The following is a 23,616-nucleotide window of genomic DNA, read 5'->3' on the forward strand; positions in this document are numbered from 1 at the left end:
TGGGACCTTTTAGCCTCTCCTCGGTGCCTTTTCAATCTCACGTGTAATCAGATGTTCTAATATTGAGACCTTTAGCTATTGCCACTCATACCATCATTATGCAACTCTGAAGAAGTGTATGGTATCTCTCATTTCATAGCTAAAGATAAAAACAAGATTCCTTCCTTAACCCTTTCTTCTTACAACTGAGTAAGCCCATCCTTTCCTTGTATGACATGTATTTTGTCCCCCTAATCACCTTGGTGACCCTCCTCTGCACTCTCTTCAGTGTGTCAGTGCCTTTCTTTTGCTGCAACGCTTTTAAGAAAACACTTTCTTTCACCTCTAAAGGGGAGCTTAAAACATGCAGATGACAGGAAATGCAGAAGGTAGCATGCAAGCCTGCCTCCTAAATCACTTTTCAACACAAATTCTGCTGAAATAAACAATCCTTCGAGGAGAAAGGCAGTATTTCTAGAGAATCAAGGTTTTAAAAATGTTAGCATGGTAAAAAATATGGGACAGGGCGAAAGAGAGATTGCTCTATACGTGACCTTTGCATGGCACCAAATAGATGACATAAAAGTCATATTACATTAGCATATTTGGTTGATCTGTTCAACTTAAGATAAGTACAAGGAAATAGAAGGAATTCTGCAATATACTTGATGTTGTAGTGCACAGTGCTGCCAGTGCACTGTAGGATCATACAGGGTCGGTGCTGGTGTTGCAAGCTGATGTCCATAAGAACCTTTAGGGATTTAAGTAGAACAAGACAAATGCCTTATCCCATATGGGTCGATATACCTCCTTACAACATAGTTTTGACATAACTGTGAAGTATACCTTCTTCTTTGCTATCATTTGCTTCACTTCTCACTTGCTCAGAAATTGCATGGGGCAAACTTGTCTCCTTTTTATCTCTTTCTCGGCTAGTTACATGGCATCCCTCAACTGCTACAGTGCTCTGCCTTTTCTTCTTTTGTTTGGAATTTCAGCATTTGGCCTTGTTCAGTAGCCTTTTTTGAATGGCCAGTGACCAGGACAAACACGTTATTCTGGGTTGCTTAGAAATGCTTATCTTAGTTCTGCTCAGCATTATAATTCTCAATGTTGTAAACATGGGAATTTCTCAATTTGTTATACAATATTTGATTGGGATTGAGGTTATCTGAGCACTGTTCCTGGCTTCCCTGAAGTGTTTGCTATTGTAAGCAGTGTTTTTCCTAAATTTGTCTGTGCCCTTTTTAAAGAACATTATTTTCTGTTAATTTATCTTGAAAATGTGGGTGCTACTTCAATTTATCTCTTTCTTGCATGTATTTTCTATTAAACTCAATGAAAGCGCTGATATTAATTGGTTGTACATGACCCTAAAACTCAAATAGTATTGCAAACTTTTTCTTATCTGATATAGGTTAAAATTTGAGGTGAGGACCGTTAGATTAACTCTGGAGTTGAATTTTATTTCAAATAGTGGAATTTCTACTAGTTTCTTCAGTGCCAGATCAGTGATTGGTGTCACTCTTCAAGTTTTGTTGATCCATTTGTCTTTTCTTTTCTTTTTAAGACACTATAAAGCTCAACATTTGGACAACTACTCAAATCTAATAGGTAAAAAATATAAAAAGGCTATTTTTAGACAATATACTGATGGCAGCTTCACCAAACGTCTGGAAATTCCTCGTCCCAAGGAAACTGGGATTCTGGGTCCAGTTATAAGAGCTCAAATCAATGATAAAGTTAAAGTAAGTACTGTAAGCTCAGAGTTCAGTGCTGTAGAATAATTTTCTATTGGTAGAGATGTGTAAGAACTAGTTTAATTTGTTCATAGTTTTTTTGGTTGGCTGGTTTTATTGCTTTTTGGTTGTGGTTTGTTGGTTGTTTTTTGTTTTTTCCAAATCCTCTAGCTAATTTAATAAATAGTGGCCTTATTAAAAAGTATAATCACAGGTGACAGTCTTTAGGTTAAATTTTTTAACTGTCTATCTATAATTTCACGATTGATATTTATTTTAATAACTTAATTCGTTTACACTTTCTTTTGTAAAGTATGTTGTCACTGGTACACAGTGAAGAAAGCCAGATCAGGTTGGACTTCTAGGGAAATTTAGGTCAGAGGCTAAGCCTCAAGAGCCACCCATCTGATGTTATTTTTTTGGGCTGTTTTAGTCAGTGTTGCTCAGTTTTCAGTAGTTAAATGATCTTTCATAGAGTTATTAAATGAAACAACAAAACATTACAAGTTTGTGCTGCTGTTTTGTAGTGTCGCATCCTCTTGCCTTTCTGTTGTCACTTAATGATGCATGAATTTATCAAAACATTCCTTTTTTTCCTGGTTTTACAGGATGTCGTCTTTTCTAATCTCTTTCCCCTTTCAGTCTTGGAATTAGGGAAAATATTTTCTTTTAAGTTGGTTTTCTCTAGTGCTGAAGGCTGTTAGGCATTTCAGTCAATAACTTCATATTTCCTGAGGCAGTATGTGCTTAGAAGCTGGAAGAACAAATGTTTTCTAGGCAGCAAGTGTGAGAAGCTGAAGTTCACAGTGTGGGTTCCAGAAGCCCTGCAGAAGCAGGATCCCACCAGGTACCAGCAGCATTTAGACAATGAATTCATTTTGCGAAACCATATGTGAAGCATCCTTTTGCCTTTTCAGCTCTTTCAGGGCTGAAACTAGGCAAATTCTACTACAGTTGAGACTTGGTTATGTGTTCAGACACAGATTTTTGGAATACTAAATTTTCCTTTTTATTTCATCTATCAATACAGATTGTATTCAAAAATAAGGCCAGCAGACCCTACAGTATGTACTTCCATGGAGTGACGCTTTCAAAGAATGCAGAAGGAGCTAATTATCCGCAGGATCCCACAGGTAAGAAATCTGTGGATCGTGTTTTGAGTATCGTTGTGGAGAGTTCTGCTGCTTCCAAAGAGACGCTGTCAGTCAGAATTCATTACATGGATTCTGTGCTCTGCCTCTGCTGACCTTTTGTGCTGCCTTATGGAGAAACCAAGGTACTATTTGCAAAGCATTAAAAAATAACCTTTCTTCAGTGTCTTGCTGGTGATTTTAGAACCAAAAGCTCTTGCTGAACTTCATTTATCTCAGACGTAGCTTGAAATGACGTAAGTGCACCAATTTCATTAAAAGGTGCAGTCTGGCACTAAATAAAGATCTGGCTCTAAGTTTGTATTATCTGTTTATTTTTCCTTAGGCAATGCCACCCAGAGTAAAGGAATTCAACCAGGGAAGACCTACACGTATGAATGGCAAATTGCTAAAACAGATCAACCCACTGCAGAGGATGCACAGTGCATTACCCGGCTGTATCATAGTGCTGTAGATATTGAGAGAGATATAGCCTCTGGACTGATTGGCCCACTTCTAATCTGTAAAAGTGAAGCACTTTCTCAGAAGGGTGTGCAGGTAACGTCTCAGAGGGATTTTGCTCATTAATATTATTTGATCTATAGTGAAATTTGTTTTTATTTTAATTTAGAGAAATGTCTTAGAGAGAGCAATCAAACTGATAGGTTTCTGAAGAAATTATTTGAAGATACAGTCTAACTGTCTGCAGTGGTAGAGGAATTTTACTCTGATTTTCTTAGCAAGAGCAGCATTTCAACAAGAAGTCAGCCTTATTTGTATGTCTGTTTCTAGACTTGGAAATAAACTTTCCTGCTGCTATTACACCTTCACACTTCTTCATTCAGATCTGAGCTGGTCTTTCTTTGTAACACATCTAACTCAACATGGTCTGCCAGTCTCTGGCATCACTGATTCTAGAGCAACCCAGTAATATGGAAGAGTTCTGGGAGAGTGTATTTGCCATCGACTGAAATCTTGCTTGGAAAAGATTAGAGCATCACTTCAGAGAAAAAAAATCAAAAACTTTGTGCTTGGATCAAACCAGAAGGCCGGTCCGTTTACTAAGAACCCATCTGCCTGTCAGTAGTGTCAGTATCTTGCTCAGGGTTGCACCACACACAGCTGAGCTGGAGTAGAGTGTCACGCTGAAGTCCTGACCCCCAATTGCCTTTCAGTTATTCACTTTGAATCGCACCATAACTGTGTTGAAGCTCATGTCACTTACCTTGTAGGTAAGTAAAATAGATCTCAGTCATTAGTGTCTCTGCTCATAGAATGTAATTGTGCTTATGCTGATTGTCTTTCAGAAAAAGGCAGATGGGGAGCAGCATGCGATGTTTGCTGTGTTTGATGAAAATAAGAGCTGGTACATAGAAGACAATATCAAGGACTACTGCAGCAACCCTGCCTCTGTTAGAAGGGATGACCTCAAGTTCTATAATTCAAACATAATGCACAGTGAGTGGGATAACAAACTGAAGATTACAGAAGTCATGTGAGACCGAGCACTCAGTGATTGCAGTTCTCCGATGTAATGCAATTGGGTTTTTCTCTAGTGGGGACTGGGCTGACTACTGGCTCTGAAGCAAAAGCAAGAGTTGTTTAATTTTAATACAGCATTCTGCTGATTTGGAGATACTGTTTCCAGAGCTGGAATTCCCATCCTAGTTTGTATTGTGTTTTCAGCCCTGTGTCAGTCTCTCTCTGCCAAGTGTAGGCCTAATAAACTGGACTGACATCAACGAACAAGAGGCTTTAAAAGTCTTTCACTTTAGTTTTTATATTGGTGAGGCATGAAAATATTAAGACCGTCTATATTTTGCTTTCTTTTTAGCAATAAATGGCTACGTGACTGACAGAAATGAAATCCTTGGATTTTGCCAAGATAATGTTGTTCAGTGGCACTTCTCCAGTGTTGGCATTCAGGACGAGATTGTCTCTATTCGCCTTTCTGGGCATGCTTTCCTGTATAGAGGAAAATACCAAGATGTGTTGAACCTTTTCCCAATGAGTGGAGAATCAGTCACAGTGGAAATGGACAATATTGGTAAGAGGCAGGACTGCAGTGCTTATTTGACAGCTCCTCTAACTGCCTTTTAAGCCCCGGTCCATAAGAATTTACCAAAATAGAAAACCTTTTCAGATACACACAGTGCCAGGAAAATGTTGAATCCATGTCTATTGCAGCTGATGTGTACAAAGTTTCATTAGCTGCACAGGCGCTTAGCACATACATAATTGTATGTGCTGATAATGAAGTTCTTTTAGTGGTTCTTTGTGTATTTGGGTTTTTTTCCAATTCACAGTTAGAATTGGGGTTAGCAACAGTTAGCAACCTTAATTTTAAGGTATTAAAATTAATGTTCATGGTAACAACCTGGTATCACCTCCAACGTTTTGATTCCCGACTCTGATTCCCAGCTTCTCCATCTTAAGTAACTTAAAAAAGCCAAGACTCAAATTACTCTTGTTACTGTTGAACAAAGTGGCTACACATTACCTCAGGTTATTGGTCATTTAGCAGCAGTGAAGTCTGCCATGCTGAGTCAGGTCTCTAGTCCACCAGTATCTATCTCAATATCTAACAGTGTTTAATACCAGACCTTGAAAAAATAATAATACAGTTCATGTAGTCTGCACTTGAGAAATTACCTTGTGAAAGGACAAAAATTTATTCCTCATTGAAGACTCTGAGTGTCCAATGATTATCTTAAAATCCCATAGGATTTAGGTATCCTTATTCTGTTTAAAATATCAGTGAGCTTTCTGGTTGTGGTTTTGTTTTTAGATTTTTTCATAAAGATCTTTTGTCCTCCCAGCTTGCTTTTTGATGATCTCATAGCCTCAAGAGATTATCAGTTAAATATACATTGTAGGGATTTTTCATTGTTGTTCAGGACTAGGGAATCGTTAAGAACCCATCAGATTTGATGACAACTTCCCCAGAAATAAATTGTATTTCTGTTTGGTTGTGTATGCAATTTATTTTTACCATCCAGGTCCTGTAAATTTATTGCTGTTAGAAATAGGGAAAATGATGCAGGTTGCAGTTTGTCTTTTTTCAGACTCTATCTTTCTGTATTCTGTCACTTTTGCTAGTTCCAAAAGCAAATATACAACAAGCAAAGAACTTGATGCCATTTAAGGAATGGGATTGTACTTTTATTCTCTACAGATCCTAGTTTCAAATGGAAAACTTCATCTTCTAATTTGAAAGTTCTGGTAACTCCTCCAAAACCTAGTCATTTAGATGCTGAGGCTGACAGTTTGATATTTGTGTACAGATTAGAAACTCAAAATACTTTATTATTCTTCTAAAGATCATCTGGTATGCATTCAAAAGCTTTTAAAATACCATGTTTGTCAAAGATTTGTCTACATTGTATCACAAAGTGCTTTGTTTAGAATCTTTATGTGCATGGCAATAGATACAATAACAAAGACTGATCAAAATTAATACTTAATCTCAAAAGACAGAATCTTAGATCCAACTCTAAATATAGGATCTTTCATATCATTTTTTCTTTCTTTTTCACATTGATCTTTTTCATGGGATACGTTTTCACTCATGTCCAAGGTATGCCTCAATCTTTGGAAAAGATCTCCAGTTCTTATTTATTTATCTGTTTATATGGGCTCCTATTTATTTACAAGTATTATTTTTCATTTCAGTGTAGCTCTTAGGAAACTCAGCTGAGGATTAACACTCTTCTGTAGCAGGTGCTGTAGAAAAAAACCAGCAATTTTCCCTCACTGTTTACATGGTAGGTAGCATTCACTCCCATAAATACTGCATATTGGAAAAACATTTTTGTTTTGCTTGCAGGCACTTGGCTTTTGGCATCCTGGGGTTCCACAGAGATGAGTTATGGCATGAGACTGAGATTCAGAGATGTCAGATGTGACTATGAGGATGATAGCTTGTTTGATGTTGTGGATTTCACAAACACCAAGACTGATAAAAAGGCTCTTTCCACCTCAGTTGAAGAAGATCTGGGAGAAGAGGTAGATGAAGATGATTCAGAATATCAGGATCTGCTGGCTTCTGTTTATTCCATCCGAAGCTTAAGAAATACAGGAGAAACTGAAGAAACTCAAAACCTTACAGCATTGGCCTGGGGACAATCTGAAGACATTGATACTGCAAGTTCTAAGGTGGCTGTTGACTCAAATCTGACAGTTACCAGTGGTGGTCAATTGACAGAGTTCTTAGAAACTCATACTGCTCCTCCTCTCCAAATTGAGACTGAAACATTCCAATCAAATTATACATCAGTCACAGCAGAAAAGTACTTACTTTTAGCTAATGCAAGTGATGGAAAGCCTAACTTAATTTTTGAGAATAGAAGCAGAAGCGATTATGCAGTAAATCACAGTAATATGTCTGGAGGTGAGCACTTGCTGAGCAATGGAGAGGCCCAGGTGAAAAATGCAGAAGAGCCTCTGACTGATAGAAAGGACAGTAATTTTTTTACTGAAGAGCATCAAGAAGAAAGCACAGGGAAAAAAAATAACAGCATTAATAGCAAAAGAAAAAAGCGAAGCTCGGTGGCCGTTAAATTTTACTCTGTCCAAAAGATGAAAGCTCTTCTAAATCATGTAAGAAATAAAAATATCTCATTTTCTGATAAGACAAATGCACCTAATTCTATGCAGCGTACAGAGAACACATCCAGCACAGCCACAGTGGGAGATGATCAGCATCCAAGTGATTATGATGGTGATCTGGAAGAGGAAGAAACCAAGGGGGGCAATGCCATGCATGCAGGTAATTTGACGCTTGAGTTGGAAGTAACTGTAGAAGAAAATGAGTCTAATGCATCCAGCCTCTCTCAACTTGAGCTATCCAAAGATAAACAAACAGATTCATTTTCTTTAGATCATACATTGGGCGATATAAGACCTCACTCAAGCCCTGCATTAGTGAAGAACTTTCTGGAAGCATCGTTGCCCAGGGCTGTGAAGTACTCATCTAAAATGACAGATGAGGAATGGAATTTGGTGTCTGCAAAGGGGATTCAGAGACTGGAAGCAAACTTAGACAAATCTGTTAGTGATAAGTTGAATTATGGAGGCAGAAATGGTACAATATTCCTAAATAAGAAGCATATGAAGAAGGATGGAGGATTCTCACATCTAATTGGAGAAAAACATAAAGGCAACTACAAGCACTCACCTCTGAAAAGAAAGGAAGGGAATAAGAATAATACTTTGAGTACATCTGGAACCTTTGTCAAGATCCGAAGGAAAAAAAAAGAATACCCAAAAACTACTCAATTTTTGAACCCAAGGAGTAAAAAGCCCCAGAAATTCACCAAACCTACTGAAGAGCTTGGCCGCACATTGTTTCCAGGTGGGGCCAACCACGTAACACTGCCGTGTTGCACTAACACCACAGAGTCACCCAGTAAGTCCAGCCACAGAGAGTTGCCAGGTGATACACAGCAGCTTAAGCCATCCATCGTCATTGGGCTTCCCCACGAAAATGGGAACTATGAATACACTTCAGGAGAATATTACAGCGAGGATACATCAGGTGATGAATATGAATACTATTATGTGAGCTTTGATGATCCATACATGACAGACCCAAAACTGAACGTCAATGAGCAGCGTAACCCAGAAAACATTGCTGAACATTACCTGCGTAGCAGAGGGAATGAGAGGAGATACTACATTGCAGCTAAGGAAGTCTGCTGGAACTATGCAGGACTTAAAAAAAGGTTTGGCTAAATCCTTAACTTTCATTTTGGTCGTATTGACACTAACAAAGTGTTGATTTGCATGCTGATGAACTGAAGAGCATCTGTAACCTGCGGTGTGATTTTGACATTACGGTTGCACAGCTCTTAAGGATTTTTCATGGAGGCTGGTAATCCTTTGCAGTCTCACTAAAAACACTCTTTAATACAAAAGTGGAAAAAAACCTCTGTTATTAACTTCCATTTAGCTTTGTTGTGCTTGAATGACCTGTTTTACATCCTCCTTCGGCTCTTAGATTCTGTAGTAGAGACTGGACAAAGAAACCTCTCTGTATAAAGACTTTTCAGATATTAAATGATGTCACTGATCTAATACAGAAAGATTGTGCTTATAGGTAGTATGAAATTGCACTGTTTCTAGCACTGAAAGGAAATGGTTCTGGTGTTTCAATTCTCTATTATAAAATTAAAACACTTATGAGACCTAGCAATGAAACATAAATGCAAAGTGCTTAATCATGCAGGAGATAGAGAATTCCTTACACTTAAAGTAAAAATACAGCTGGATGAATTATTGCAGTGTTGTTCATAGTGCGTAGAGAAATCACAAAATGACAGGATCACAAACCCTAACATTGATTTTTGTTGAGTTTTTTTTTGACAGCATCTCAATGCTACAACAAAAAAAAAGTATGTATGACTCGTGAGAGACTCCATACTAAAAATTTATTATCTTGATTTAACCAAATTAAGGTCACTACTTACATTACAATGCGTAGAATTCCTAGTCATCTTTCATCCAAGGGCTGAACTTTGTGATTTTTGAAATGAAGACCACAACCATAACTTCAGTTTTCATCTGTCATTACGGAATGCTCAGCTCTGAAATATCTAAGTTTTCAGGCTGAATTTCCTGAATTTATTTGAATGAATTCCTAGTGCTTCTATTTAAAATCTAAATAATGCTTCAGGTGCTTAAGAGCTAATTTGTTCTTACCATCTCTGTTTCCAGAGACTAGTTGTAGTTTTTGTCAGTGACAAATGGTCAAGTATTTGAAGAGTCTCCCAAACTGTAGAACTAGAAGTTTTTAAACAATGTAAGTTATGATTTTCAAAATCAGCTGACACATCTGTGTTTATTCTTTACATTCTGAAATGTTTCTGTTGCATAAGTACCAGACTTCATCAAAACTGTGTCCAGTTCACTGTGTGTTTTCTTTTGGGGGCTTCCTTTCAGTACGATGATGTATGACAAAATCTGTAAAGATGGCAGCACAAAGAAGGTGATTTTTCAGAGGTACACAGACAGTACCTTTACAGTTCTTCAGGATGAAGGCGAGTATGAAGAACATCTTGGCATCCTTGGACCGGTTATCCGGGCTGAAGTGAATGATGTAATCCTGGTAAGTTGCTGTTCTTTCAATATGTGCACGAGATAGGATTTTTATGGTGATCTACGGTGTGACATGGAATGGATCTAAAAATGCCACAGATTTTAAAAGATGATAGAGGAGAGACGTTTTTCAGAGCCAGAAATTGCACAGAGGACAAAAGATCACAGTGATGTGTTATTTCATTGAAGGAGTAAGATTTTTGCTGTCTTACTCACTGTGAATTCACTCCTGTTTTTCTTTCTCGTGTTTCCCACCAGATTTATGTTTAGCATTAAAAAGTTTTCTTAGACCCAAACTGCACTAAAAGTATTACTTTTCATGTGAAAATGGATCATTTTATAACTTGTAAGAAGAACTGGTAGTATACTGGTAGTATACTTACACTAGGAAGCATGATGACGTAGTGCTTTCCTGCTTTCCTCACCCTTCCCCATCTATCTTCCAACACACAAGCATGGACTGCATAAAGTAGATCTCACACCTTTCTGCTTATTTCTGTGAGTGATGTACAGTAGGAACACACTAAGCTATGTTAAAAATACAAGGAAGAAAGACTCTATTTTAGCTTGCAAACGTTATATTTTAAAGGAGGTAAATATGGAATCTGTCCTTGTGCTTATCTGGGACAAGTGTGACTGACACATGCAGAGATCTGATGTTACTATTTGGTTATCGTATGCCCTTTATTGCGACCATGCAGCTGAATGTAAGTAGATGCTCTGTATCTCACTGCTTGCTGTAAATAAGCATTCCCAGGATTGAAAAGGAGCAGCAGGAACCTGGACCCAGTAGAAGGCAGGGAGATTGTCTCGTGCTTCCTAATATTTAGTTATCATATTTAGTTATCAACCAGCACTGGAGAGCATGACACTGCGTGGAGCTCTGAAAAGTTATTCTTACCAGCTTTGCTGTTGACAATGTGGCCTGTGGTCATTATACAAATGTTGACCCTGGTTTGAAGTTATTAGAAGGCATTACACAGGACCTTTACTTTAGGCCCAGAATTGCTCAACTGATTTTTCTTCTTCTTTTTCTAGGTTCATTTTAAGAATCTGGCATCCAGACCATATTCCCTCCACGCCCATGGACTTTTTTATGAAAAGTCCTCTGAGGGAAGCATTTATGATGATGAGTCTAGTGATTGGTTTAAAGAAGATGATAAAGTTCAGCCAAATAGCAGCTACATATATGTATGGTATGCAAACAAACGATCAGGACCGCTGCAGCCAGGAGCAGCTTGTCGTTCCTGGGTCTACTACTCTGATGTAAATCTGGTAAGGAAATCAAACTAGAAGTGATAGTATTGCTGCAATTTATGATTTATATATAATCATAGAGGTGTGGAGGGATCTCTTGATATTATCTAGTCCAATCTCCCCGTGCGTGCTCTAGGCAACTAAAGCAGGTTGCCTGGATTACACATCAAGTCAGATTTTTGATATCTCCAAATGATGTTATTGTAGAGATGTGGAAATGTAAGATGCTGAACACTTTTTAGATAGCTGTCCTGACGTTTGGGTGTGATGTTCTGATGTGAAATTTAATCTCTTATATTCAATTAAAAGAGGGAATAAACTGTTGATTAATTTAGAATAGGAAACACTAGTAGATTGAGGCAACTAAAGAGATAGAGCACTGGAAATTTCAGGACCCTTCTGCTACGTTTTTAGAGGTTTATGTATTTCCATAGAATGTTTTTGACATCTTTTAGGAAATCTATTCTTACATTTAATAAGGGTTTACTACCTTGTAGGAGAAAGATACGCACTCGGGTTTGATTGGGCCAATACTGATCTGTGAAAAAGGAACCTTCAGTGCATCAGACAACAACAGAACAAACACTCGAGACTTTTTCTTGCTTTTTATGGTCTTTGATGAAGAAAAAAGCTGGTACTTTGACAAACGCTCTAGAAAGCCTTGTACTGAGAAGACCAGAGAAATGAAACAATGCCACAAATTCTATGGTACTTATTTCCTTTTCTCAAGTATTTACTGGGGTAAAGGGAAAGGTGTTGAGGGAATTATGTCAGTTCACTTTGCTTGTGAACAAACGTAAATCCTGCACATAAGTTATCTGAGTATTTTTTTTGCTGTTGCTGTTCTCCATTGTCCCCATAACAGTCATAGTTTTATCATAGAAGATTAGCATTGACTGGAAAATTGGTATTAAAATGTAGAAAGGATATTGACCTGAAACTTTAAAAAGGCTTTTCAATTTAAACAAACAAACAGAAAAAAACCATACCAATAAAAGCCCCCAAACCACTCTTTTCAGTAAGAGGCTAATACTCTGGGAGAGTGAATCCTTTTGCAAGAAATATAAAAACAGAATAATAATTTGGCAAATCGACTAGTTCTACTGAAAGAATTTTAAGCAGTTCTAGGACTCCGTGTGCTTCTGTGTGGACACAGATTTTATTTACGTAGAGTGGAGTAAGTGGCTAAGTGCTGAGAGGTAATCTTTTGTTCTCTTTGAAATAATTGATGGTATGTAGACTGTACTGTACAGTGATGTTTTTCCTGAGTATACTAAATATTTCAATAAATATTTCATTAAATACTTGACTTATTTTAATAACTACTTTCTCACATTTTTGAAGATCTGTTTAGTGAAGTGTTAACCATTCCAGCAATGGGGTTTTTTTTTTTTTTTTCAGCCATTAATGGGATTACCTACAGTTTGCAAGGCCTGAGGATGTATGAAGGTGAACTCGTCCGATGGCATTTGCTTAATATGGGTGTGCCAAAAGACATTCATGTTGTTCATTTTCATGGACAGACGTTCACAGAACAACTAGAGCTCATGAAGTATCAGCTTGGTACATACACACTCCTTCCAGGTAAGTATCAGAATAAATTCTAAGGGTCAGTTAGTGCAGTCATACCAATGTAAATGGGAACAGAATTTGGCTGTGGGCACAGGAAAAAAGAATTGGAGGGCGCTAACAGTCCAGGTGCCAACAGTGGTCAGAAACTCATTATTTGCACTTCACTTAATATTTTGGGAGGTGAGAAATCGAGACATGAGAGATAAGCATAAAGTTATGGTCAAAACATTTGTGTTTGGGCAAATGTTTTCCTCTCAGATGAGTAGAAATGTATGTGGAAAATGAATATTAGTATGGTCCGCAGTACTACCTTCTGTTTGTATTTTCTTGCTGCTCACTAGGCATGTGACAATTGGTTTAAGGTTTCTGTCCTTTGTGTCTTTCTTTTCCTTTCTACAAAGTAGTCATAGATTGGATTTGGCTTTGGCTTTGGCTTTGTAAAGTGCTCAACAGTAAAGAAAGTAAAGGAATTCCATAGGATAGTGTCTGCCACAAATTCCTCATGAAATTAAGAATATACAATAACACAGCTGTCCTGTTCATACATTCCCAGACGTCAGCACCTCTGAAAGTCCCATCAGTGTTTGCTGGGAATTACTATTGGTATCTGGCTTGTGAGCATTTATTTTGACAATGTGAAGTGAGTATGATGCAGCAAAAAAAACAGAACAAATGTCAGCCCTAGGAGAATGCTTACATACAGAAAGCAATTATATAAGCTAAAAACACTCTTTAGGCCAGAACTTACTCCTTTGCCCATCACCGCCAACACTGTGACGTGCATAACAGCACTTAGAAAGGCTGCATTGGCAGCTGTGCATGTTTTAAAAAAATAATAATATAGGAAACAATCAAAATAATGGGATTGGCTTGGAAGGATATGATGTTATTTCAGTGAACATTAGATGATTTGTTCACAATTTAAGCCTTTTATTGTAATATTTTTCACCATGACATCTCTGTATGCTTTTCACAGAATCACAGAATGGCCAGGGTTGGAAGGGGCCTCAAGGATCATGAATCTCCAACCCCCTGCCACATGCAGGGCCATTTTTGTTTAAATGAGAACCAGAACTGTCATTAGAAACATAAGAAAAGCAGTGAAGCATGTATTGTGTTTTCTTAAAAATAATTTAAAAAAAGATCACACAAATATCCTTTAAGGTCTGATTCCTACTCAATCCTTGGCTTTCTTGAGGTATGCAAAAAGTGAAGAAAGGGCTCATACATGTCAGTGTCCTTCATCTAGTTTTCTTTACATCCATCCAGTACATTACTTGAACAAACTGGGGAGCACAAGTAAGGACTGCAATCAACACCACAGAATCAACACCCCTACATTATGTAATAAACTTAGTATTGTTCATTACATGGATCAGTCTGCCATGTGCAGATCTGCCATGTGCAGGTGTCTGTTGTTGCATACCATCACCTAAGCTTCTGCAACTTATAGTAGCAGGAAAGACTAGGTTTTGATGTGCTCTTTTAATTCTCTGTCTCCAGATTGAACTTGCTTGTTAAGAAGAAAAAAGGATTGGCATCAGTGGTGTTAGTTCTGCTTTCTCTGCTACGTTTAGCATGGAGAAATTTTTCTGAATCAAGCCATAGTATAATCTCTAATTTAACATACAGCCTCACTAACATCAACCTTATAATGCTAACACTTCTGATATATTTTTTTTCTTCCATCTTTTCAAGGCTCATTTCAGACAGTTGAAATGAAACCACAGAGACCTGGCTGGTGGCTTTTAGACACTGAAGTGGGAGAATATCAGCAAGCAGGAATGCAAGCATCCTATTTGGTTCTCGAGAAAGGTACTGAATTAAGTTATTTTTTTGGCTAGGGGAATCAAGCTATAAAGTCATCTCTGTCCTTTCAGGGTCACTGAAAATAAGTTTGGGAGTGCTCTGCAAAATGTGCTTTCAAGGGGGTGGAGTGATTACTGCAAATTTATTCTAAAAGAAAAAATGTTCAGCCTTTAGCATACTAGCTTTGAATTCATTGGTTTTCTCTCAGTGACCATTAGATTAATCGATTGAAAGAAACTGCAGAGATTTATTTGTCCTCTGGGAAAAGAATGGTAAAGTTACATTATTATTCAGAATTTCTCTGAGCAGTGCTGCCTTAGAACATTCCATCTGGATATATATTGAAGTTAAATCTTCCTTTTAACAACAAACTTACTATGCTCTGCCCAGAGTGCAAGATTCCAATGGGTATGGCAAGTGGAGTTATACTTGATTCACAAATCAACGCTTCGCATCATATAGGTGAGTTAATAGTTGAAAAGATCTGAGCACGATACTGAGTATCACCACCAAAGTGCTGCAGTTCCATTTATTTTATTTTATTTTTACATCTTACATCAGTAATGAATCATTTGACAGGTTAAAAAGCTCTCCAGTTCTTCAGAGACTGATGTGAACTAGATAGCCCTCATCACTGAATTCAAACACTGTCATGGATCTTCTGTCAGCACCATAAGCCCGAGAGTCAAGCAGACCTCTGTCAATGGCCTGCTGCATGACCTGGAACAAATATAACTTCATCTTTTTATCCTCTGGGTTCCCCATTTGAAAATCAACATGAAGTACTCAAAAAATTTTTGGAATTTGCATGTGATATGAGCTGTCAAAGTGCAAAGTGCATTTGTATTGAAAGATTTGGGAAACTGGCATCCAGAATGATGACAGTTTTTGCTTTACCAGGTTAACTTTTTGCATGAAAGCTATATCATTTTCTATAAAAATTGTTAGGATTCTACACAGACAGTAGCAAGTGAAGGTGTACACAGGTTGCACAAGCAACCTTTTTTTCCTTTTTTCTTTTTTTTTTTTTTTCTCTCCAAGACAGATCTTAAAGGAACCAAAGTACTCCATGTTTTAAGCATATCTCTTTAAATTCTTTATTCATATTTTTTTTCTGTAGACTACTGGGAACCTAAATTAGCCCGGTTAAACAATTCTGGAACATACAATGCTTGGAGTACAACAATGACAAATGATCTTCCTTGGATTCAGGTATATATTACAATATATGCTTAGCCATCATTAAGCCTGGACATGTCCATGCAATCCTGTGTTGTTATTTTCTTGCAACTTGTATTAGAAAATTAAGCTGCTTTTGTTGTTATTGAGCAAACTGCTGTTGAAAACAGAAGATGAATCAACTTTGTTTAGAGACGCCATAAACTGCCTACCTCTCTTGGAGTGAACCCAATCTGTAGTGCCCTTGAAGCTCAGTGGCTCAACGGTCACCCTTACAATTTAGACTGAAACCATTTGTTAGGCAATTAAAGTAATTCTCTCCTCTACCTTTTTTTATGTTTACCTAACAGTATATATTTATTTTTATGTACATTTGTTGGGTGATGATTTAAAGTGTAATATTCTCAAGTAGTATTTAAGATAGTTTTGGAGAATATTTATTTTTATTGGATGCTTCCGTGTTCAGCTTGATGTATCACATGCAAATGAAGCTGATAAAATTATGGCTTCAAGCACTGTGCTTTTCAGGTGCCTCACTTCCATGTTTTTCTTCTATTTAATCACTTTTGCTCCAGATGGCTAAGGTAAACCCATATCTATGATTTCCTTAAACTCTTGTGAAAATGACCAGTTGAAAGAAGAGAGAGACTCAGACTAGTGTTGCAGCAACTGCTTGTATTCCTCCTGGGGGTGTTATATTGTGGGTACCAAAATGCAGGGCTCAAAGCTACTGTGTAGATGCCAATGAATACAACTTATATCATTGTGCAGTTCTGACTTTATAAACATCTTTCTGTTCCCAGGTGGACTTTCAAAGACAAGTTCTATTAACTGGAATACAGACGCAGGGTGCCAAGCATTTTTTAAAGTCCTTCTACGTCCAGAAGTTCTTTATTGTTTACAGCAGAGACAAACGAAAGTGGAACACTTTCAGAGGAGACAGCTCTCAAGCAAAAAAGGTTTGTACATACAATAGAGATTGTAACAACCTAGGTAACCTCATTGGATGATACAGTGAGTTGATAACTTTATTTTATGTTAGAGACAATGGAAGAATCGGTGGTCTTTAGAGACCTTGAGCTTGAAACCTCAAACAGTATTTACCAATCAAAGTTCAGACCAGAAGACAAATTGTAAGATAAACCTGCTAGACTGGGATTTAGATTGTCCCTGTGACCTTTTCTGTAGAGTCTGGCTTACTCACAAGCATCTCTTCCTACTTTTGTTTCCTAAGCCCACATTAACTTTTTGAAACAAGCAGGAAGATGAACTAAAAATTAGACCCTATTTCATTAGGAACCAAATGCTTCTTCCTTTTTTGTTCTTCCTCCTATCACAACAACTCAATTTTAAACTATCTGAATTGCCTGCAGTAGGCATGTGTGACAAGTTTGGCCTTACCCCATAAAAGGCTCCTTTTATACCCAAACACTCCAGCCCTGCCAAATACAGCTTTCTGTGGTAGGACTCCCAAATCAAAGCACTTTCTCTTACCTCTCCTTTTGCCTCTTTTCCAACAGTTTTATATAGTGCATAGCAATGGGTTGCTTATTTGAACTGAAGGTTTTAGATGCTTCCAAATGTGCTAAGATGGGACCATGAAATAATACGTGTTCCCTGCAACATAAGATGCTCCATCATGGTGGATAGGGCTAATGGCAAAAAAGACTTCCTTTACAGAGCAGGCTTTCACCATCCAAGCTTGTGTTTGCATTAAATTAGCTATATGTGGGTATTTTTATTTATTTATTTATTTATTTTAAGATTTTTGAAGGTAATTCTGATGCCCATGGTATAAAAGAGAACATCATTGATCCTCCTATTATTGCGAGGTATATCAGAGTCTACCCAACACAGGCCTACAATGAACCTACTCTTCGCATGGAGCTCCTTGGCTGTGAAGTAGATGGTAAGAATGATTTGTGAGTGTGAAGAAGAGAAGGACCTGGGGGTGTTGGTTGATGCTTGGCTGAACATGAGCCAACAGTGTGCTCAGGTGGCCAAGAGGGCCAACGGCATCCTGGCCTGCATTAGAAATAGTGTGGCCAGCAGGAGCAGGGAGGTGATCAGCCCCCTCTACTCAGCAATGGTGAGGCTGCACCTCGAGTATTGTGTTCAGTTTTGGGCCCCTCACTACAGGAAAGATGTTGAGATCCTGGAGTGTGTCCAGAGAAGGGCAAGGAAACTGGTGAGGGGTCTGGAGCACAAGTCTTATGAGGAGCGGCTGAGGGAGCTGGGATTGTTCAGTCTGGAGAAGAGGAGGCTCAGGGGAGACCTCACTGCACTGTACAACTTCCTGAAGGGAGGCTGTGGTGAAGAGGGATCTGGCCTCTTCTCCCAGGCAACGAGCAGGACACGGGGCAATGGCCGCAAGTTGTATCAGAGGAGGTTCAGCTTGGACATAAGGAAGAACTTTTTCTCTCAGAGAGTGGTCAGGCACTGGAATGGCTGCCCAGGGAGGTGATGGAGTTGCCATCCCTGGCAGTGTTCAAGAGGCGTCTGGATGACGTGCTGCGTGATGTGGTTTAGTGCTTGTGGTGGCAATGGTGATGAGGAGATGGTTGGACTGGATGATCTTATAGGTCGTTTCCAACCTTGTGATTCTTGTGTGATTCTTGTGATTCTTGTGTGCTTGTGCTTGGCAATTTTTCTGGCAATTTTTGAACTTTTATGTTAAATGAAGCTAAAATTGTGAGTGTTCTCCAATTCCAGCTTTGTCACTTAGACTATGGCTTCTTCGTTGAACACGGCACTTCTCTTAACAGGTTGCTCTTTGCCACTTGGAATGGAAAATGGAGAGATCAAGAATACTCAGATAACAGCCTCATCTGTTAAGACATCCTGGTTTAGTACCTGGGAGCCTTCCCTCGCCCGCCTTAACCAGAAAGGAAAGATAAATGCCTGGCGAGCCAAGGTAACAAGTGAAAAAGAGGGACAAGTGCAGGAAAGTTACTGCTAATAACTTTGTACTCTGTGCTCTTGTGCCTTCTGTAGGCTGTGCCCAGTGCCAAACATGATAGGTTACTTCACAACTCTTTAACAATCTTGTGTGAAGAAGCCCATTCCACCCTCACTAGAAAACTTGTTAAACTTTTGGCAAAAAATGAAATCATATTTTGGAGAGATGGATGGTGCCCTCAGATCCACAGCCTGCAGCACTTCCCTGCGGAAATCTCTCTCTTAATTTCTAAATGAACACAAGTTTGAATATTTGGCTTCATGGAGCTAAAGAAACCCTTCCTGGATTGGCATATAGCCAGTACAGCATAATGGATCTGAGGCTGCAGATTTTGTGGTTCATTCTGCCCCTGTTCTACTGAAAACCTTCAACAGGGAGGGTGAATTGCATCTGCAAAATGGAGCTGCATTTATTTATGAAGCACCTTCAGAGTTGCTGGAAGCAAGCATTTGCTAGAAGTGTTTGGTAACAGTATTATGTACAAAGTCCTTTGAAATTTGCTGGAAGCTTCTGCTTTATATAAGCATTTGATATTAACATTATATATTTTAACATTGGAGATAAATCTATTATTGAGGTGGGTTGACTTTGGCTTTTTGCCTGGTTTCCACCAAATCACTCTCTCACTCCCCCTCCTCAGCAGAATGGGGAGAAAAAAGCTATGCAAAAACTCATGGATTGTGATACGGGCGGGGAGATTGTTCACCACTTACTGTCACAAAGCAAAAACACTTGACTTTGGCAAGCTTAATTTAATTTATTGCTAACTCATTACAGAGCAGGACAGTAAGAACAACAAGAAGCTAAAAACACCTTTTCCCCTACTTCTTCCCAGGCTCAGCTTCACTTCTGACTCTCCTGCCTCCTCCTTGCCCAATGGCACTTGGTGACTGGGAGCTGTGCTCAGTGCACAGGCTTTCTCTTTGCTGCTTCTTCCTCTACTCCAGCATGTGTAATTTCACAAGGTGCAGTTCTTCGGGAGTAAACTGCTCTAATGTAGGTTTGCCACAGGCTTTAGTTCCTGTCAGGCAACCTGCTCCAATGTGGGCACCTCTTCATGGGCTGCAGTTCCTGCCAGGAGCTTGCTCATGAGTAGGCTGTCCTTGGGCTACATTTTCTCTGGAAGGATGTCTACCTGTTGCATTGTGATTATCTGCTCTGACATGGCCCATGATGGACTGCAGGGGACAGGCTGCTTCACCATGGTCTTCCCTATGGGCTGCAGTGGAATTTCCTCCTCTCTCCTCCCCTCCCCTGAGTATTTGCAGAGTTGTTTCTCACATTTTTCTTATCCTCCTCTTTCGTAGCTGCTCATGTTTTTTATCCATTCCTAAATGTGGTATCAAAGAAACAATCAGCATTGCTCATTGGCTTAGCTTTTGCCAGCAGTGGATCCACCTGGAATCGTCTCTATCCAATATGAAACAGGCAGTTGCTGGTCTTATCTCACAGAAACCACCCCCATTAGCAAAACCTTGCCATATAAACATAATAGTTATTTTTCTATATGTATTGAAAATAATGCAAAAATCTTAAGATACACCACCTGCAATGAAGAAGTTAATTGCAATGGCCACAAAGTGTGCTTATGACTTCTGTTTTCGCTTTACTATTTTTTTCCTCTTTGCAGTTTTAATACGCTCTTAACTACAGTGGTTGCTCTGAAAGTAATATGTCCTATTTAGATACAAAGAGCACAACAAAACTATTTGAAAGAGAAAATCCTCAGCTACAAAACAATATTTTTCAGTGTAGTCACCACCATTAGCTGTGTATTTTCACCAGCAATGAACTGCCTGCCACACTGGTAAAAATCTGCACCAGCAGAGGTGATCCAATGTCACTTTCCAAATGGTTGAGTTCAGTTACACGCCTTTGCTTCATCTTCACTTCCACATCAGACACCACTCTGTCAGTCTGCCCATCTGCTGCTATCTGTCACACAGCAACAACATGTAATGGAATACTGATGAGAAGGTTCAGTCTCTGCTGCCATACCAGCAACATCTGCCTCTGAAGTCCTGGGCCAACGTAATAACATAGGTGGCATTATCTTCAGAGCAGGCCTTGTATCCTTCAACAAGAATTTTCACTTAAGCAAATAAAAAGATATACATGTTTTCTAACGAGTCACCTTGCTTATCAATTACAGTCAAACAACAACCAACAGTGGCTGCAAATTGATCTCCTCACAATAAAGAAGATAACTGCTATTGCTACCCAGGGGGTCAAGTCTGTATCAACGGAAAACTTTGTGAAAACCTATGTTATTCTCTACAGCAACCAAGGCTCGGAGTGGCAATCCTATACAGAGGGTTCAAGCTCAGTGGAAAAGGTATCATCTTCAGCTCAGACAACTCTGCCATTGTTTTGTTTCAGATTCTGAGCACAGTAAGGGCAGAGCACTCAGCCAAAAAGATACTCTCTCAGGACTTTAAAATGTTAGGGAGCTGGAGTTACTAAGATAATGTTGTAATATCAGTCTGATTTTTCACAGTACTTTACAGTAATAGAAGAACACCAAATCTGTAGAGAATGCAGTCAACTTTGTGATAAAAGGAACTGATGCTATTTGTAAAGAAGGACATTTCATTTGAATGCACAAGGCCATTTAATCTTGATGAACGAAAGATTTTCAAGGGCCTCTTTCCAGCTTTTTTTTATTTTTGCCTTTAGTGTATCATTTAAATCAATGAGCATTTATGTGTAACACAGCTGGAGAGCTCTGGATGCCCAAGAGCTGGTGATATACTTTATATTATTACCCATATCACTTTACATCAACCTGGCCCAAGGGGCAAGATAGAGGTAAAATAGGGGAAGTTTGGTTTTGTAATCCGTTCAAATTAGAAAGGAACCTTTTGTGATGTGAACGGACATCACAACAGAGGTGGTTGAGATGCTGATGGCCTGAAATAGTGTCAACCCAGCATTTCAAGAGGAAACTGCATTTTGCATAACATCAGCATCCAGCTGGTCCATCTGCTCTGGGCAGCTAATGCAGTGGCTTAGAACCATTTTAAAAAGAAAAGGAAAAAAACCAGCTTATTTTAAAGTGCTGCCTTTTACCTAACGGTGTATTCTGTATTTGCAGGTTTTCTCTGGCAATGAAAACAACAATGGGCACGTCAAGCACTTCTTCAACCCCCCTATCCTGTCCAGGTTTATCCGCATTGTTCCAAAAACATGGTACAATGGTATTGCCCTTCGGGTGGAACTTTTTGGCTGTGATTTTGGTGGGGATCTGACTGCAAAAAGAACTGAGAAGTCTGGGAGCTCTTAACCTTTCTGCAATCATCACACAGAGAAACTTCTTAAAAAAACAACAGAAAAACCCACAAACTCTTAAAGTGATCGTACTTATTAGTTTAGATGTGTGCCTCATCAAAGGACATAATGTGTTGCTAACAAGAATTGAGAGAGGGTTCTTTGGCAGGCATCCCATTCCTATAAATACACACTTCAGAAAGAAGCTTCTTTTCTGTGGAAATAAATAGTGGTCCCTTCTATTTTATATATTGCTTCTTCATCTTTACGAGTAGACTGTCTTGCTTTGTACTTATTTTTGTATCTTTAAATATCAGCCACACTTCTGCAGCAGAGGGGAATAATAGAAAGCTGCTGGTGGACATTCTCCATGCGTAGGGCTGAGAGGGAAAACCAGTGCAGACATGGAGCTGCCATTCTGCATTCCAGCAATGCCTTGGTCAGAAATTATTGTAGAGATGAGCTCACCTCCAGACGCCTTTCATCTACGCTCTGACAAAGGTAGAAAGCATCCCAGCATCAAAGTATATGTATCCTCTCTTCTTTGAGAATGTGGTTCACATTATTGATTTGGTTCTTACATAGCAAGCACACTGGAAATGCTATGGGTTTTGGATAACATTTTATCTTCAGTGCCCAGGAATGGGGAGGGATAGCCAGCAATATCTATTGCCCAAAAATGAGAAGGAAAGCGTATGTGCATTTCTCACAGGATGGCTACATTTAGCGACAACACCTATGCAGACTGTGAACTCATCGTTCCAGCAGAGGTTTAGCTAAGCTTTCAGAAGTGTCATTGGATTCCATCCTGCAAATTATTTGCAGAACTTGCATTTATCATTGCAGAACTTGCATTATTATGGTTTCCTTGAGAATGTGGAATTTTTGAAGTTGTTTTTGAGCCTCATGGCATTATCCAGCTTACTTCAGCAGTTTTTCCTTGTATCTTAATGCACATTTCAAAATAAGGATGTAAAGCAGGAGTGTAAAGTAATTCTTTTTTCTTTTCAACTGTCAAAAGCTGTTGTCATTTTTCACTAAAAATAAAGATAACACTGTAGCACGAAAAGCATCAACATTTTAATTTGTATATCTGCCTCTGCAGTAGTACATCTTTGCCAATAATTAGTGAAATTTCCATCACAGAAGTAAAATTTTCTGCTGAATAGGAAATTTCAGTGCTAATTAGAATTAACTTCAAACTGTGAAATAGTATGAATTCAGTTTATATTATGCATTAATTCAGTATAATTCTTGAAAGACTGGTTACTTAATATTTTATGACGGTGCTTAAATTATTTTTATTTGATACATCTACTAAGTTGCATCACAAGCTGTATTCACTTAGATGAAAAAATTTTGAACTTTGGAGACACTGTTTACCCTAGAATACAAATATTAAATGCTTGCAAAGTTTGGCAGAACAAGAGTTTTGTGAGAGATGCACTAAACAGTCTCTGTTGGGGTTGGTCTCTTCTCCCAGGTAACAGCGATAAGATGAGAGGTAATGGCCTTAAATTGCACGAGGATGTTCAGGTTGGATATGAGGAAACATTTTCTTCTCAGAAAGAGTGGTGCTGCAGTGGCACAGCTGCCAAGGGAGGTGGTGCAGTCACTGTCTGTGGAAGTG

At 38.7% G+C, this 23,616-nt stretch overlaps 1 protein-coding gene across 1 annotated transcript in view; it reads left to right on the top strand.

Moving 5' to 3' along the window:
* F5 (coagulation factor V) overlaps window positions 1-22,233 on the top strand; it is a 35,295-nt gene extending 13,062 nt beyond the window's left edge. Inside the window, exons 8-25 of the mRNA XM_052665709.1 lie at window positions 1,550-1,727; window positions 2,749-2,851; window positions 3,195-3,406; window positions 4,156-4,306; window positions 4,683-4,895; window positions 6,675-8,571; window positions 9,788-9,953; window positions 10,982-11,218; window positions 11,698-11,908; window positions 12,602-12,784; window positions 14,471-14,587; window positions 14,972-15,043; window positions 15,702-15,793; window positions 16,564-16,719; window positions 17,525-17,669; window positions 18,526-18,674; window positions 20,872-21,054; window positions 21,814-22,233. Coding sequence (XP_052521669.1) covers window positions 1,550-1,727; window positions 2,749-2,851; window positions 3,195-3,406; window positions 4,156-4,306; window positions 4,683-4,895; window positions 6,675-8,571; window positions 9,788-9,953; window positions 10,982-11,218; window positions 11,698-11,908; window positions 12,602-12,784; window positions 14,471-14,587; window positions 14,972-15,043; window positions 15,702-15,793; window positions 16,564-16,719; window positions 17,525-17,669; window positions 18,526-18,674; window positions 20,872-21,054; window positions 21,814-22,002 — 4,654 coding nt within the window. The 3' untranslated portion in view covers window positions 22,003-22,233. The remainder of the gene's footprint in view (window positions 1-1,549; window positions 1,728-2,748; window positions 2,852-3,194; window positions 3,407-4,155; window positions 4,307-4,682; window positions 4,896-6,674; window positions 8,572-9,787; window positions 9,954-10,981; window positions 11,219-11,697; window positions 11,909-12,601; window positions 12,785-14,470; window positions 14,588-14,971; window positions 15,044-15,701; window positions 15,794-16,563; window positions 16,720-17,524; window positions 17,670-18,525; window positions 18,675-20,871; window positions 21,055-21,813) is intronic.
* Window positions 22,234-23,616: the final 1,383 nt, after the last annotated feature.

Source organism: Tympanuchus pallidicinctus, unplaced genomic scaffold (genome assembly GCF_026119805.1).
Source record: "Tympanuchus pallidicinctus isolate F22 unplaced genomic scaffold, pur_lepc_1.0 scaffold10, whole genome shotgun sequence".
NCBI lineage: Eukaryota > Metazoa > Chordata > Aves > Galliformes > Phasianidae > Tympanuchus > Tympanuchus pallidicinctus.